This window comes from Somniosus microcephalus, chromosome 13 (genome assembly GCF_052327205.1).
Source record: "Somniosus microcephalus isolate GS21.2 chromosome 13, FLI_Smic_1.0, whole genome shotgun sequence".
Classification (NCBI taxonomy): Eukaryota; Metazoa; Chordata; class Chondrichthyes; order Squaliformes; family Somniosidae; genus Somniosus; species Somniosus microcephalus.
In genome coordinates, this window is record NC_140999.1 from 4,194,403 (window position 1) to 4,212,921 (window position 18,519).

General features: G+C 48.6%; 1 protein-coding gene across 2 annotated transcripts in view; it reads right to left on the bottom strand.

The window, feature by feature from the left end:
- LOC147107989 (small conductance calcium-activated potassium channel protein 2-like) overlaps nucleotides 1–18,519 on the bottom strand; it is a 118,171-nt gene that overhangs the window by 72,030 nt on the left and 27,622 nt on the right. The window contains exon 2 of one of the 2 annotated variants that reach the window (XM_086004364.1): nucleotides 16,845–17,276. In XM_086004364.1, coding sequence (XP_085860490.1) covers nucleotides 16,845–17,276 — 432 coding nt within the window. Of the gene's footprint in view, nucleotides 1–199; nucleotides 554–16,844; nucleotides 17,277–18,519 lie in introns of those variants that run through there. The other variant, XM_086004365.1, reaches the window with a different exon arrangement.

Consider the following 18,519-nt stretch of genomic DNA (forward strand, 5'->3'; position numbering starts at 1 on the left):
AATCTGCTTCCTCTGCCCTTTCAGGCAGCGCATTCCAGATCACAACAACTCGCTGCGTTAACATTTTTTTCTTCCTGCACTGAAACCTCCAAGAATCAATCCACGGAGTGGCCACCCCTGGTGCAGGTGTTGTGTGCTTTCTCTCCCCCTTCCCCTTGTTCTGTTTCTTTTTAAATGCTGTTTATCTGTAACATCTTACAGTTCTGATGATGTGTGGTCTCTCTCCACAGATGCTGCCTGACCCGCTGAGTTACGTCACCGTTTTCTGTCGCAGGTTTCCAGCCGCCGTGGGATTTTTGTTTTTCGTCCAAAATCCCCGTCTGTTGTTCCCTTGACTGAGGTACAGGATGTCAGGGTGTCTGGTTACAGTCCTTAGTGTCAGCTCACTGGTACTACAGACACCTCAGCCAACCATTAACTAACCACCAGGAAACGTGATCCCTTCTACAGGTGTTCAGTTCCTAATCCGGCCTCGTATTCTCTCTCTCTCGCTCTGCCTGTCTGTTTCTATCCCTCTGTCTGTATCTCTGTCTCTACCTCTCTCTGCCTCTCTCTCCGTCAGTGTCTCTCTCTCTCTCTGCCCGTCAGTCTCTCTCTGGGCTAGAAATTCGGTGCCTCAGCGCCTCCAGGGGGGAGGGGGGCGATAACGGGGCGCTTAGGACTTACTGCCCGGGCGCGGCGATGTTACCGCCGCCCGCGAAATTCACCTGGCGGTTTAAGGCCTAGTGCCACACTCTCCTGCGCCCGGAGATCGCGACGTCATCCAGCTGCACATCTGCCCCGATAGCGCCCCAGCCCCGAAATTCATTTCCGCCCCCTGCGGCATCGCCGGGCGATGACACCGACAGCTGCAGGAGGCGGTGATCGGGAGGCCGGGTGCTTCGGAGGCCAGACTTACAGGCGAGGCGGCCGACGTAGGTTAAAAAAAATCCGAAATGCTCTGTGTTTTTTTCTGTTTCGTCGCCAGCCATCGATCAGCCCGGCGCTCGGCTGCAGTGCATCGGGCTGATTGGGCCGGATCGCGGCTGCCGTCGGGGACCAGGTACGGTTTTTCCCTGCAGAGCCTGCAGCGAAGGCCTGACATGAATCAGTCATTCATGAAAGAAAGACTTCTGAAATAATACTGGGCGGCCTGCGGGTGGCGCTGTCCAGGGAGAGTATAAATACTCGGGCACGGGCCCAGCTTGCGCAGGACATTCTTAACAGGAACTAGTGAAGGACACAACTAGACCTCCATGTTGTAAAACAGTTGATTAAAGCTTTGTTTAACGCTTAGACCAAGTGCCGAGTAGTTTTCTTACGTCAAGGCCCTTCTCTTTAAGGGAGGGAAGGAGTCTTCCAAAGTGGCAGCGCTGCACGGCCCATGGTGCAGCACCTCCCACCCCGCCTGCCGCCCTCCAGGAGTGAAGTGGATGTGAGATTTAATGCTCCACTTCCTACCTGGAGCACAAAACCGAATTTTTAAAAAAAGTTGTGAAATATTAGCGCCTGGCACTAATTTTTCCAACTTTTAAAAATTAGCGCCCGAAACGGGACTATAATGAATTTCTCCCCCCCCCCATGTCTCTGTCTCTCTGTCGGTCTCCCGCGCCCCCAACCCTCCACCAGGGCTTAAAATGAGCAGAAACTATCAAGAGCTATAACATTGAAACCGATTATCTGGTCATTTATCGCGTTGCTGTTGGTGGGAGCTTGCTGTGCACAAACTGGCTGCTGCGTTTCCCTACATCACAACAGCAACCATACTTCAACAGTGACCCATTGGCTGCAAAGTGCTTTGGGGTGTCCCGAGGCATTGGAAGGCGTGTTAGAAAGGAAAGTATTTCTTTGGGGCATCGCTTCAGAACCCGGAGTGTAAAGTGAGCATGTCGCTGAATGACAGACACTGCCTGAAATATCCTGTAACCCACAGAGTGTGACGTAGGCATCATCTGTTACAGCACTGGAGTCTCCAAGGGTGATACATTAGATGCTACATGGTAATGAAGCGACAAACTGTTGGCGCAGTTTCGTAGTTAAAAGACTGGCACATCCGTCAGAAATATCTCAAGGAGCTTCACATAAATTGAGTTACTCTGGAGTGCAGTGACTTGTTACGTAGCACACAGCACGATCCCACGAACAGCAATGGGAGGCGGCAGTGGTGGAGGTCAGGGGTCATGACGGTCCCGAATCATTGTGAGGTCAGCCAGCAAGGTTTTGGAGGAAGCGCCTCCGTTCCACTCCCAGGACCCTCCGTCACCCGTCTTCAGACTCCGGGGTCCACCTGCAGGTCTGTGCGGCTCCAACCTTCAGAGAATCAGAGAAATGTACGGCACAGGAGGAGGCCATTCGGCACATCATGTCCGTGCCGGCCAACAAAGAGCTCTCCAGCCTAATCCCACTTTCCAGCTCTTGGTCCGTAGCCCTGTAGGTTACAGCACTTCAAGGGCATATCCAAGTACTTTGTAAATGCGACGAGGGTTTCTGCCTCTCCCACCCTTTCAGGCAGTGAGTTCCAGACCCCCACCACCCTCTGCGTGAAAAAAGTTCTCCTCAACTCCCCTCTAATCCTTCTACCAATTACTTTAAATCTGTGTCCCCTGGTTATTGACCTCTCTGCTAAGGGAAATAGGTCCTTCCTATCCACTCTATCCAGGCCCCTCATAATTTTATACACCTCAATTAAATCTCCCCTCAGCCTCCTCTGTTCCAAAGAAAACAACCCCAGCCTATCCAATCTTTCCTCATAGCTAAAATTCCCCAGCCCAGGCAACATCCTCGTAAACCTCCTCTGCACCCTCTCTAGTGCAATCACATCCTTCCTGTAATGTGGTGACCAGAACTGCACGCAGTATTCTAGCTGAGGCCTAACTAGTGTTTTATACAGTTCAAGCATAACCTCCCTGCTCTTGTATTCTATGCCTCGGCTAATAAAGGCAAGTATCCCGAAGGCCTTCTTAACCACCTTATCTACCTGTCCTGCTACCTTCAGGGATCTGTGGACATGCACTCCAAGGTCCCTCTGATCTTCTGCACTTCAGTGTCCTACCATTTATAGTGTATTCCCTTGCCTTGTTAGCCCTCCTCAAATGCATCACCTCACACTTCTCCGGATTGAATTCCATTTGCCACTTTTCTGCCCACCTGACCAGTCCATTGATACCTTCCTGCAGTCTGCAGCTTTCTTCTTCATTATCAACCACACGACCAATTTTTGTATCATCTGCAAACTTCTTAATCATACTTCTTACATTCAAGTCCAAATCATTGATATATACCACAAAAAGCAAAGGACCCAGTACTGAGCCCTGCGGAACCCCACTGGTAACAGCCTTCCAGTCACAAAAACACCCTTCGAGCATTAGTCTTTGTTTCCTGCTTCTGAGCCAATTTTGGATCCAACTTGCCATTTTGCCCTGGATCCCATGGGCTTTTATTTTTGTGACCAGTCTGCCATGCGGGACTTTATCAAAAGCCTTGGACTGGGTTTGTCAGCAGTGGCTCAGTGGGCAGCACCCTCGCCTCTAAGTCAGAAGGTTGTGGGTTCAAGTCCCACTCCGGAGACTTGAGGACAAAATCTAGACCAACACTCCGAGTGCAATACTGAGGGAGCGCTGCACTGTCGGAGGGTGCCGTCTTTCGGAGGAGACTTTAAACCGAGGCCCCGTCTGCTCTCAGGTGGACGTAAAAGATCCCACGGCACCATTGGAAGAGGAGCAGGGGGAGTTCTCCCCGGTGTCCTGGCCAATATTTATCCCTCAACTAACATCACTGAAAAACAGATTATCTGGTCATTATAAGAACATAAGAACATAAGAAATAGGAGCAGGAGTAGGCCAATCGGCCCCTCGAGCCTGCTCCGCCATTCAATAAGATCATGGCTGATCTGATCCTAACCGTCAATCCACTATCACAGAACCATCTCCTGAATCTAACAGAATTAGACACACGAAATAGGAGCAGGATCAGGCTACACGGCCCCTGGGCCCGCTCCGCTACCCACAGGGCCATGTCCGATCGAACCTAGACTCATGTCCAAATTCCTGCCCGCTCCCCATAACCCTTTACTTCTAGGAAACTGTCTATTTCTGTTTTAAATTTATGTAATGATGTAGCTTCTACAGCTTTTTGGGGCAGCATATTCCATGGACCTACCACCCTCTGAGTGAAGTAGTTCCTCCTCATCTCAGTTTTGAAAGAGCAGCCCCTTATTCTAAGACTATGCCCCCTAGTTCTAGTTTCATCCATCATCGGGAACATCCTCCCCGCATCCACCCGATCCAACCCAAGAAAAAAATCCTTGTATTTCTATAGCACCTTTCACGACCACCGGACGTCCCAAAGCGCTTTACAGCCAATGAAGTACCTGAAGTGTAGTCACTGTTGTAATGCAGGAAATGCGGCAGCCAATTTGCGCACAGCAAGCTCCCACAAATAGCAATGTGATAATGACCTTATCATCTGTTTTAGTGATGTTGGTTGAGGGATAAATATTGGCCCCAGGACACTGGGGAGAACCCCTCTGCTCTTCTTCAAAATAATGCTGTGGGATCTTTTACGTCCACCTGTGAGAGCAGACGGGGCCGCGGTTGAACATCTCGTCTGAAAGATGGCACCTCTGACAGTGCAGCGCTCCCTCAGCACTGTGTTGGAGTGTCGGCCTGGATTTTTGTGCTCAAGTCTCTGGAGTGGGACTTAAACCCACAACCTTCTGACTCAGAGGCGAGGGTGCTACCAACTGAGCCACTGGCTGACATTATCACGTTGCTGTCTGTGGGAGCTTGCTGTGCGCAAATTGGCTGTTGTGTTCCCCACACTGCACCAGTTCTAAAGTACTTCATTGGCTGTAAAGCGCTTTGGGATGTTCTGAGATTGTGAAAGGGGCTATAGAAATGCAAGTTTCCTCTTTATGTGTAAACCTCAGCATAGTCACCACTTGTCACCGTGTCTGCTTCATTTAAAAGTAGAACTGAGTCAATCAGAGCAGTAGGGTCCCAGGTTCAATGTCTCGAGTTAACTGACCTCAGTGATAGAGCACACTACAATTCGCTTTTTTTCATTCATTCACAGGATGTGGGCATCGCTGGCAAGGCTGGCATTTAATTGCCCATCCCTGGTGTTTCATTGTATTATTGGATTTAATGCAAGTTTTAAAATGGTAATGGAGAAAATAATGGGACTTAAGAAAGACAAATCTCCAGGGCCTGATGGTTGCCACCCTAGGGAATTAAAATAAATAGGTGAGGAAATTGCAGATGTGTTAGTCATAATTCTCTAGACTCAGGAATTGTAGAAATACAAATAAGAACACAAGAAATAGTAGCCGGAGTAGGCCTGCTCCACCATTCAATAATCATGGCTGATCTTTGGCCTCAACACTACTTTCCCGCCCGATCTCCAAATCCCTTGATGCCTTTAGTGTCCAAAATTCTAACAATTTAGTATCCACAACCCTCTGGGGCAGAGAATTCCAAAGATTCACAACCCTCTGATGAAGAAATTCCTCATCTCAGTCTTAAATGGCCGACCCTTTATCCTGAGACCCCTGGTTCTAGACTCTCCAGCCAGGGAAAAAAACCTCTCAGCATCTACCCTGTCAATCCCCCTCAGAATCTTGTATGTTTCAATCAGATCACCTCTCATTCTTCTAAACTCCAGAGAGTATCGGCCCATTCTACACAATCTCTCCTCATAGGACAGCCCTCTCATCCCAGGTGGGGAGGGGCAGGGGAAATGCGCCAGGGTTTCCACTGCTGATAGATATTATGGAGGGGCCATTGGATAGCAGAGTGTGTAACACCTCAATCACACTACCCCCCACTCATATTGGAAAAGCCACTGTGTGGAGTCACACCTAAAGAATGGTCAATAGCCACTTGAAGGTGTCTGGTGCCTTTGTAACCTTCTATGGAAATTTCAGAAGGGAAGAGCTACAAATTGGAGTTGGGAGAGGGTAGAAGGGTTTCTTCCGAGTGCTGGTTACAGATGCTCTGGGCAGTTGAAGTTTCAAAAACCAGGCTCCCAGCTGATAACTTGACCCATCGGAGGCTAATGTTGGATTCCCAGAGTGTTCCGTACCCATGATGGAAGATCAACAACAACTTGGCTTTATGCAGCACCTTTAACATAAGAAACGTCCCAAGGTGCTTCACAGGAGCATAATCAGACAAGTAAACTGACAAAGGAAGAGGTATTAGGAGGGATGACTGAAAGCTTGGTCAAAGAGGTGGGTTTTAAGGAGCGTCTAAAAGGGGGAGAGAGAGGCGTAGTGAGGGAATTCCAGGGCTTGGGTAGCTGAAGGCACGGCCGCCAATGGTGGGGCAAAGGGAAAAAGTCAGGAATGCACACCCGAATTCCCGATAGGCCATCCGCAGTGGTGGAGTCTCTGTGAAACAACTCGTTCCGATGGGACCACATGATACTCTCCACCAGTGGCGCCTCCTGTGGGATCGATAGATCGTGTGTGGCACAGCTCAGTCACGGTAGCACAAGGACACTTCCTGGGGAAAATACATTCTCCTAACTGAGACACGAGTGTCAGCATCGGGCACCGCAGATAAGGAACGGGAGCAAGCACATGATCCATCGATATGGCAGCTTTAGTCTGCCCAAAGCACCTTAAAGACACAAGATCAGACACCAAGCACAAGCAAGAGAATAGGGGGAGGTTGTCAAAGCATGCTCTCAGAGGCAGCTTGTAAATAAACTTTTGAAAGGGTCAATTTTCAAGCTCCCTCTACACTGTCCCATCAAACACTCCCAGGGCAGGTACAGCATGGGTTAGATACAGAGTAAAGCTCCCTCTACACTGTCCCATCAAACACTCCCGGGCAGGTACAGCACGGGTTAGATACAGAGTAAAGCTCCCTCTACATTGTCCCATCAAACACTCCCAGGGCAGGTACAGCACGAGTTAGATACAGAGTAAAGCTCCCTCTACACTGTCCCATCAAACACTCCCAGGGCAGGTACAGCACGGGTTAGATACAGAGTAAAGCTCCCTCTACACTGTCCCATCAAACACTCCCGGGCAGGTACAGCACGGGTTAGATACAGAGTAAAGCTCCCTCTACATTGTCCCATCAAACACTCCCAGGGCAGGTACAGCACGAGTTAGATACAGAGTAAAGCTCCCTCTACACTGTCCCATCAAACACTCGCAGGGCAGGTACAGCACGGGTTAGATACAGAGTAAAGCTCCCTCTACACTGTCCCATCAAACACTCCCGGGCAGGTACAGCACGGGTTAGATACAGAGTAAAGCTCCCTCTACATTGTCCCATCAAACACTCCCAGGGCAGGTACAGCACGAGTTAGATACAGAGTAAAGCTCCCTCTACACTGTCCCATCAAACACTCCCAGGGCAGGTACAGCACGGGTTAGATACAGAGTAAAGCTCCCTCTACACTGTCCCATCAAACACTCCCAGGGCAGGTACAGCACGGGTTAGATACAGAGTAAAGCTCCCTCTACACTGTCCCATCAAACACTCCCAGGGCAGGTACAGCACGGGTTAGCTACAGAGTAAAGCTCCCTCTACACTGTCCCATCAAACACTCCCAGGGCAGGCACAGTACAGGTTAGGTACAGAGTAAAGCTCCCTCTACACTGTCCCATCAAACACTCCCAGGGCAGGTACAGCACAGGTTAGATACAGAGTAAAGCTCCCTCTACACTGTCCCATCAAACACTCCCAGGGCAGGCACAGCACAGGTTAGATACAGAGTAAAGCTCCCTCTACACTGTCCCATCAAACACTCCCAGGGCAGGTACAGCACAGGTTAGATACAGAGTAAAGCTCCCTCTACACAGTCCCATCAAACACTCCCAGGGCAGGTACAGCACGGGTTAGATATATAGAACATAGAAAAATAGGAGCAGAAGTAGGCCATTCGGCCCTTCGAGCCTGCTCCGCCATTCAATATGACCATGGCTGATCCTCTATCTCAATACCATATTCCCCCTCTTTCCCCATACCCCTTTATGCCATTTGCGTCTAGAAATCTATCTATCTCCTTCTTAAATATATTCAGTGACTTGGCTTCCACAGGCTTCTGTGGTAGAGAATTCCACAGGTTCACCACCCTCTGAGTGAAGAAATTTCTCCTCATCTCAGTCATAAATGTCCTACCCCATATCCTGAGACTGTGAACCCTATTTCTGCATGTTTGCTTTCAGTGACTGGTGTATGAGGACACCCAGGTCCCTTTGTACATCAACATTTCCCAATCTATCACCATTTAAATAATACTCTGCCTTTCTGTTTTTCCTACTGAAGTGGATAACTTCACATTTATCCACGTTATACTGCATCTGCCATGTATTTGCCCACTCACACAACTTGTCTAAATCACCTTGAAGCCTCTTTGCATCCTCCTCACAACTCACAATCCCACCTAGTTTCGTGACGTCAGCAAACTTGGAAATATTACATTTGGTTCCCTCATCCAAATCATTGATATATATTGTGAGTAGCTGGGGCCCAAGCACTGATCCCTGCAGTACCCCACTAGTCACCGCCTGCCACCCCGAAAAAGACCCATTTATTCCTACTCTCTGTTTCCTGTCTGTTAACCAATTTTCAATCCATGCCAGTATATTACCCGCAATCCCATGTGCTTTAATTTTGCACACTCACCTCTTATGTGGGACTTTATCAAAGGCCTTCTGAAAATCCAAATACACCACATCCACTGGTTCTCCCTTATCTCTTCTACCAGTTACATCCTCAAAAAACTCCAGTAGGTTTGTCAAACACGATTTCCCTTTCATAAATCCACGTTGACTTTGTCTAAACCCGTTGATATTTTCTAAGTGTCCTGTTATCACATCCTTTATAATAGACTCTAGCATTTTCCCTACTACAGGAAACTTTGTGATATCCAGCACCGACGGGACCGAGCTGTTGCCGATCTATCAAAACTGCCGGACATACAAAGTTAATGTTGAAGCATACGGAGGTTTTCATCTCTGTATCTGACAACAAACACTGTTGCTTAGCAACAGCTTCTAAACAGTCGGCTGCAGCTGCAAGCGTCTCTAGTTGAAGCTGTTGCTATAGCTACAGACCTTGCAGTGCCTGACTGGGTATAAAAAGCAACGAGAACTAAAAAAACTTATAGAAAACGGCTCCTGATTTTTGCCATTAGATTGAGTATTCCGGACATATAACCTCCGGATAAACCAAAGTTTCCTGTACTAATGTTAGGCTAACCGGTCTGTAGTTCCCTCTTTTCTCTCTCCCTCCTTTATTAAATAGTGGGGTTACATTTGCCACCCTCCAATCTGCAGGAATTGTTCCATAATCTATAGAATTTTGGAAGATGACAACCAATGCATCCACCATTTCCATGGCTACCTCTTTTAGTACTCTGGGATGCAGATTATCAGGCCCTGGGGATTTATTGGCTTTCAGTCCCATTAATTTCTCCAGCACTATTTTTTTTACTAATACTAATTTCCTTTAATTCCTCCTTCTCACTAGACCCTTGGTTCCCTAGCATTTCTGGGAAGTTATTTGTGTCCTGTTCCGTGAAGACAGAACCAAAGTATTTGTTTAATTGCTCTGCCATTTCCTTGTTCCCCATTATAAATTCTCCCGTTTCTGACTGTAAGGGACCTACATTTGTCTTCACCAATCTTTTTCTTTTCACATACTTGTAGAAGCTTTAACAGTCTGCTTTTATGTTCCTTGCAAGTTTACTCTCATACTCTATTTTTCCCCTCATAATCAATCGCTTGGTCCTCTAGACCAAGTAAAGCTCCCTCTACACTGTCCCATCAAACATTCCCAGGGCAGGCACAGTACGGGTTAGATACAGAGTAAAGCTCCCTCTACACTGTCCCATCAAACACTCCCAGGGCAGGTACAGCACGCATTAGATACAGAGTAAAGCTCCCTCTACACTGTCCCATCAAACACTCCCAGGGCAGGTACAGTACGGGTTGGATAAAGAGTAAAGCTCCCTCTACACTGTCCCATCAAACACTCCCAGGGCAGGTACAGCACAGGTTAGATACAGAGTAAAGCTCCCTCTACACTGTCCCATCAAACACTCCCAGGGCAGGTACAGCACGGGTTAGATACAGAGTAAAGCTCCCTCTACACTGTCCCATCAAACACTCCCAGGGCAGGTACAGCATGGGTTAGATACAGAGTAAAGCTCCCTCTACACTGTCCCATCAAACACTCCCAGGGCAGGTACAGCACTGGTTAGATACAGAGTAAAGCTCCCTCTACACTGTCCCATCAAACACTCCCAGGGCAGGTACAGCACGGGTTAGATACAGAGTAAAGCTCCCTCTACACTGTCCCATCAAACACTCCCAGGGCAGGTACAGCACGGGTTAGATACAGAGTAAAGCTTCCTCTATACTGTCCCAACAAAGTCTAAGAAGCGTGAAGACCTGTTGGTCAAGACTGTGATAAATATGAAGCAGTCCCTTTTTTTTTGGACTGGTAGCTGATCCTTTCAATCAGGCACAGTAGACGAGACTTTAAAAAGCCACACCAGATTGAACAGATACTTGAGGATGAGGAACCTACAGGGTTACGGGCCCAAAGCGGGGGGGTGTGGGACTAAAGCACAACAGCTCTTTCAAAGAGCCTGCGCAGGCACGATGGGCCTCCTTCCATGCTATAAGTTTCCATGATTCTGTGAAAAAGAAAAGGCTTACACAAATGTAAGGAAAAATGAAAATGAAATCAAACAGGTTAGCGGAGCAACAGATGGACACAAAGAAACTAAGAACAGCTGCAAAAGTGGAATATGAAAAAACTTGCAAGGAATATCAAAGCTAAGAGTAAAGGTTTTTATAAATATATTAAAAGAGCACGCTAAGGGAGAATGTGGGCCCATTAAAGACAGATGCTGAAGAGACTATAATGGATCATATGAAAAATTAAATTACTTGTTAAAAGAATACTTTGTATCCATTTCTACAGCAGTAGAAAAGGACAAAATATCAGCCGTTAAAATGAAAAGTAAGTCAAGCGGAGGGACTTGTTTTTTTATTCATTTTCGGGTTGTGGGCGTCGCTGGCAAGGCCGGCATGTATTACCCATCCCTAATGTTTCATTGTATAATTGGATTTAATGCTGTGTTTAAGAATGGTAATGGAGAAAATAATGGGACTGAAGATAGACAAATCTCCAGGGCCTGATGGTTTCCACCCCAGAGAATTAAAAGAATCAGGTGAGGAAATTGCAGATGCATCAGTCATAATTCTCGAGACTCGGGAATTGTACCGTTGTATTGTAAAAATATAAATAAGAACGCGAGAACCTAAGAATTAGGAGCAGGAGTCGGCCATACGGCCCCTCGAGCCTGCTCCGCCATTCAATAAGATCATGGCTGATCTTCGACCTCAACTCCACTTTCCTGCCCGATCTCCATATCCCTTGATTCCTTTAGTATCCAAAAATCTATCGATCTCAGCCTTGAATATACTCAACGTCTGAGCATCCACAGCCCTCTGTGTAGAGAATTCCAAAGATTCACCACCCTCTAAGTGAAGAAATTCCTCCTCATCTCAGTCTTAAATGGCCGACCCCTTATCCTGAGACTGTGACCCCTGGTTCTAGACTCTCCAGCCAGGGAAAACAGTATCTCAGCATCTACCCTGTCAAGCCCTGTCAGAATTTCATACATTTCAATGAGATCTCCTCTCATTCTTCTAAACTCCAGAGAGTATCGGCCCAATCTACACAATCTCTCCTCGTAGGACAGCCATCTCATCCCAGGGATCAATCTAGTGAACCTTCGTTGCCCCGCCTCCAAGGCAAGTATATCCTTCCTTGGGTAAGGAGACCAAAGCACGGTGGCATAGTGGTTAGCACTGTTGCCTCACAGCGCCAGGGACCCGGGTTCGAATCTGGCCTCGGGCGACTGTCTGTGTGGAGTTTGCCCATTCTCCCCGTGTTTGCGTGGGTTTCCTCCGGGTGCTCCGGTTTCCTCCCACAGTCCAAAGATGTGCGGGTTAGGTTGATTGGCTATGATAAATTGACCCTTAGTGTCAGGGGGATTAAATACGTGGGGTTACGGGGATAGGGTGGGATATGTGTTGGTGTAGGGGTTATGGGGATCAGGTGGGATATGTGTCGGTGCAGGCTCGATGGGCCGAAATGGCCTCTATCTGCACTGTGGGGATTCTGTGTGTGCACACAGTAAATGTCACTCCATTATTTAAGGCAGGAGAAAGAAACCAGAAAACTATAGTCGGTTTAACATCAGTTTTTGGGGAAGTTACAGGAATCTGTTGTCAGGGACAGAGTGACTGAGAACTCGGACCAATATGAACAGATCAAAGATTCAAGTTGGATTTGTGAAGGGCGGGTGTTGTCTGACTAATCTAGTTGAATTTTTTGATGAGGTCACGAGCAGGGTGGATCAGGGAAGAGTCGATGGATGTTATTTATAAGGACTTCCAGAAAACATTCGCTAAGGTTCCACACAAGAGATTAGCGGGTCGGAGAAAGAGAGTGGGAGAATTGGAATGTACTGAGTGGTAGAATGTGACAAGTGGCCCCCAGGATTCTGAACCGAGGTCCCAGCTTTTCACCATATATATTGAGGAATTAAATCAGGAAGCACTTTTTCACACAAAGGGTGGTGGAAATCTGTAACTCTCCCCCAAAAGGCTGCGGAGGCTGGGGGTCAATTGAAAATCAAGACTAATGGATACCGGGCCTAAAGGGTTAAGTTACGAGGACAGGTTGCACAGACCAGGCCTCGAGTTTAGAAGATTAAGGGGTGATCTAATCGAGGTGTTTAAGATGATTAAAGGAGTTGATGGGGTCGAGAGAGAGAAACTATTTCCTCTGGCGGGGAAGTCCAGAACAAGGGGGCAGAAACTTAAAATTAGAGCCCGGCCGTTCAGGGGTGATGTCAGGAAGCACTTCTTCACACAAAGGGTGGTGGAAATCTGGAACTCTCTCCCAAAAAAGCCATCGAGGCTGGGGGTCAATTGAAAATTTCAAAACCGAGATTGAAAGATTTTTGTTAGGCGAGGGTATTGAGGGATTCGCACCAAGGCGGGTAGATGGAGCTAAGATACAGAGTAGCCATAAACTGACTGAATGGCAGAGCAGGCTTGAGGGGCTGAACGGCCTCCTCCTGTTCCAAGGCTTCAGACCATAAACAAGGCGGAACTGCTTCATATTTGTTGCTGCCTTGACCCGCAAAAATTCTGCCAGATAATCAGGAATTTGGAGAATGGTTTGCACTGTACTTGCATTTAAGTATTTATGTATTTCATTGTACAGTGAGTATTCTAACCTGCTCTTCTTTGAAATAGTGACATTGGGGTCTTTTACATCCACCCGAGAGCGCAGGCGGGGCCTCGGTTTAACGTCACATCCGAAAGACAGCACTTCCAACAGTGCAGCACTCCCTCAGTACTGCCCCTCCGACAGTGCAGCACTCCCTCGTGCTGCCCCTCCGGCAGTGCGGCGCTCCCTCAGTACCGACCCTCGACAGTGCAGCGCTCCCTCAGTACCGACCCTCGACAGTGCAGCGCTCCCTCAGTACCGACCCTCGACAGTGCAGCGCTCCCTCAGTACCGACCCTCGACAGTGCAGCGCTCCCTCAGTACTGCCCCTCCGACAGTGCAGTGCTCCCTCAGTACCGCCCCTCCAACAGTGCAGCACTCCCTCAGTACTGCCCCTCCGACAGTGCGGCGCTCCCTCAGTACTGCCCCTCCGACAGTGCAGTGCTCCCTCAGTACCGCCCCTCCAACAGTGCAGCACTCCCTCAGTACTGCCCCTCCGACAGTGCGGCGCTCCCTCAGTACCGACCCTCGACAGTGCAGCGCTCCCTCAGTACCGACCCTCGACAGTGCAGCGCTCCCTCAGTACCGACCCTCGACAGTGCAGCGCTCCCTCAGTACCGACCCTCGACAGTGCAGTGCTCCCTCAGTACCGCCCCTCCAACAGTGCAGCACTCCCTCAGTACTGCCCCTCCGACAGTGCGGCGCTCCCTCAGTACCGACCCTCGACAGTGCAGCGCTCCCTCAGTACTGCCCCTCCGACAGTGCGGTGCTCCCTCACTGGGAGTGTCAGCCTAGATTTTGTGGTCAAGTCTCGGGAGTGGGACTTCAACCCCCGACCTTCTGACTCAGAGGCGAGAGTGCGACCCTCTGAGCCGCTGGTGATGTGCACGTGTCTCACTCAATGGGTTGAAATTGGGAGTTAATGCAAAATCGGAAGCCTGTTCTACACCTTATCCGATTTATTTCTGATTGAAGTCAACGGGAAAGATGATCGGGCGGGTGCAAAACGAGCTGCTGATTCACTGGCGTCTGTTTTTGCGCGACAGGGAATCCCAATTTCAGCCTCAGTGAGTCTGGAACAAAGCTCCACAGTTTGGTAGGTTGCTCGCTGATCCTCAACAGTCTCCCTGCTCCAGATACACTTTTTGAAATATTAGTTGCTGTAACAGTGGCTTCCTGCAAAAGTAACGGCGAGTTCACGACACACGCCATTATTAATGCGCGAATCGGCCAACGAGTTCCGGGGATGAAGAGTTTACGTCACGAGTTGGGAATCTCCGGAACCGGCTGGTCGATTTGCCACATTCTGCCAATTGCTTCTCACAAGCGGCATCTCACCCTTAGCCTCCCCATTATTTTTAAGAACTTGCTGGATTTGCTCAATAAACACGCCGCAGAAAGTTAGGACCGGAACTTAACAGCGTAAGGACCCTTTTACCAACGTGATAATTGTTAACGCAATGCCCATCAATATCTCTGGCCCAGAAAGGGAACAACTAAAACTGTTTAATCTCAGTCCTGCAATTCTTCCTAAAGATTTTTTTTTTTTTAAATTAAATGTTTAAATTCTACATTTATTTCTTACTTTTCCTTTGTCTCTGTTTTTCTCTCTCTTAATCCAATCTTTCTTTCCCTCTCATCGTTTCTCTTTCTGTACCCGATTTGACTCTAATTCCCCCGATTTCCTTCTCCGTCGTTCCTCGGTTTCTTTCTCAATCCTTTAATCTCATTGGTTGAGGAGATAGACTGTTGGTCCCATCGTTCACAGAGGTCCCAGACGTCCCGCTGCCCTCGCCGTTATCAGCTCGCGCTCCCAGCAACTTACAGCGCAAAATATTTGGAGCTGAAGGACGAGGGGAAAGGTCTAACTAATGGTGCGTGCCGCGGCTTGGGAATCCAGCTCCAACAAGATTTGGGCCACTCAGTTTAATGGTTTATAAGCAAGAATTTCTTTCTCTGCTGTGACAGGAAATGTGCATTAACCATCCTCTGGGATTAACTGCTCAAAACAGGCACAGTCACGCGCAGGGGAGAAGTTTTCCACCTCTGATTCTACAAGGTTTCATTGGCTTGTGCTGGCTGCTATATATTGCCTCACCCAAGGGGCCACTCTTCACGCGCAAGGCGAGGGAGTGAGCACCAGTGTCACAGCTGAACCAGATCCACTCCTGGCCTGATGTCCTCCCATCCACCACATTAAACATTCACTCCCTCCACCACCGGCGCACTGTGGCTGCAGTGTGGACCATCTACAGGATACACTGCAGCAACTCGCCAAGGCTTCTTCGGCAGCACCTCCCAAACCTGCGACCTCTACCACCTAGAAGGACAAGGGCAGCAGGCGCATGGGAACACCACCACCTCCAAGTTACACACCATCCTGACTTGGAAATATATCGCCGATCCTTCATCGTCACTGGATCAAAATCCTGGAACTCCCTCCCTAACAGCACTATGGGAGTACCTTCACCACACGGACTGCAGCGGTTCAAGGCGGCGGCTCACCACCACCTTCTCAAGGGCAACTAGGAATGGGCAATAAATGCCGGCCTTGCCAGCGATGCCCAAATCCCATGATCGAATAAAAATTCAAACTTCCCAACAAGGCTTGCTGGATAGCAGTCAAGGGGGGGCGGACGGGGTGTGAATCCCGGTTGGTTTCCTTTCTCCCCCTGAACTTGCGGTCATTGAGGTCAATTATGTCCCCACCCCACTCCCCACTGCGGCATCCTAGCGGAGCTAACTCAAGTGAAGACCAGAGATGGAACCTGGGACCCTTCTGGTCTGAATGGCATGGTGCCATCTAGGGACAGGAGGAGGCCATTCGGCCCCTCAAGTCTGTTCCGCCGTTCAATGAGATCATGGCTGATCTGTGTCTTAACTCCATCTACCCGCCTTGATTACATATCCCTTGTCTAACAAAAACCTATCAATCTCAGTTTTGCAATGTCATTTATCCAATGCTGCTTCTTCCAACTATCTCTATGGAGGAATTATCTGAAGTAAATGCGCTATTCTGGCCTGTTTGACTTTATCTCAGATCTAGGCGAATGTGTCTGCTACACTGCTACCATCAGGTATAATAAATATATGAGAGTCAGTGTTTGATTTAGAACTTTTACATTGACAACTAGCAGTCTCGGTGAACATTTTTATCTTTTTTTTTTGGGTGACACTGGCAAGTCCAGTATTAATTGCCCCACCTGACCTGCCCTGGGACCATTAAGAATCAACCACATAGTGTGGGACTGGAGTCACGTGTAGGCCAGAGCAGGTAGGGGGGGGGCGGCGGCAGATTCCCCACCCCTGAAAGACATTGGTGAACCAGTTGGGTTTTGGTGACAATCCGACAGCTTTTGCGGTCATTTTTCTGCCGCTTGCCAGCCACCAATTACCATTTTTATTGGAACTAAACTTAATAACTTGCCTCCGAGGCCATCCTCAGGGGGCCGAGGTCGAGGCTTTTTACACAATCCAGGGGTCTTTACTGTGAACTCGCAGGTTTTGTGAGATTTAGGGCCGAGGCTGAAGCCTGGGTCTGGGGGGGGGTATTTTCGGCCACTGTGTCAGTGAGAGAAAAGGCTAGACTTACCTTGGTATAAACTCCCCATGACAATTCTGTCTCTGTCACCATAACAACAATCCCAAACATTCCAAATATCAGCGCATAATCACTCAGGCGCTTTCTTTTCTCAAACAGGGCCCTCCTGTGTCCCAGCTTATGGCCGATGTTCTGCGACCTTTTGGGCGATTTTCTGCCTTCGTTGACCAAGCTGTCGTTGGAGATATTGTTCTGGTCGGGTTTGGAGACCACCACCTCCAAGCCCGAGTTGGTCTGTAGAGGCTGAGTCTCCGAGTCCAGGTCATGGAGGTTCCTGTGCGAGGTGCCGAGGCTGCTGAGGGGTCTCACCACCCCTCCGTTATACTTGCAGCTGGTCATGGCTACCTCGGTGAAAGGGTTACTCTCGCTGAAACTGTGCTTGGATCCTGCATGGTGCAAGCGATGGACGTCACTCGTGTTCACCTGAATGTAGACCATGGAAAGAATGGGAGAGTTAATAGCATAGTCTAGGCACCTCTGAATCAATTCAACTAAACACAGTGCTGCTCAGGCTAACCCTGGGACAATGCAGGAACAACGTTTAAAACTCATTGGCTTCAAGCTCCTTCTAGACTGAATTAGTACTAAGTGACAAAGGGGGTTTCATGGAGAAGTAAACTCTTAGTAAGAACATAAGAAATAGGAGCAGGAGTCGGCCATTCGGCCCCTCAAGCCTGCTCCGCCATTCAATGAGATCATGGCTGATCTTCGACCTCAACTCCACTTTCCTGCACTATCCTCATATCCCTTGATTCCCCTAGAGTCCAAAAATCTATGTCTCAGCCTTGAATATACTCAAAGACTCAGCATCCACTGCCCTCTGGGGCAGAGAATTCCAAAGATACACAACTCTCAGTGAAGAAATTCCTCCTCATCTCAGTCTTAAATGGCCAACCCCTTATCCCAAGACTATGTCCTCTAGTTCTAGACTCTCCAGCCAGGGGAAACAGCCTCTCAGCATCTATCCTGTGAAGCCCCTTCAGAATCCTATGTTTCAAGTTCAATATGTTTAGTATTTGCTCCTGATCCCCCGTATTAAGATGGTTGGAAATTGTTCCTATTGTGTCAGCTGTGGCTCAGTGGGTCGCACTCTCTCACGTCTCAGTCAGAAGGTTTGTGGGTTCAAGTCCCACTCCAGAGACTTGAGCACAAAAATCAAAGCCGACACTCCCAGTGCAGTACTGAGGGAGCGCTGCACTGTCGGAGGTGGCGTCTTTCAGATGTGACGTTAAACCGAGGCCCCATCTGCTCTCTCAGATGGACTTAAAAGGTTCACTGCCCACTATTTGAGAAAGAGCAGGGAAGGTTTCCCTGGTGTCCTGGCCAATACTTATCCCTCAACCAACACCTAAAACATTGCTGTTTGTGGGAGCTTGCTGTGCACAAATTGGCTGCCATATTTCCCTACATTACAACAGTGACTACGCTTCAAAAAGTACTTCATTTATTGTAAAGCACTTTGGTACGTCCTGAGGTTGTGAAGGGCGCTAGATTGCACCAAGTCAGGAAATACACGTGGCATTGAGGGGAAGTCGGGTATTTATCGAGGAGGCTGTGTCCCACTGTTTAAAATGGGTCGGGAAGGGCTTCCCAAGACCCCAGAGTGACATGGTGTATTGTGCGGTTAATTACAGCCCACAAACTGATAGACACAGATACAGACGTC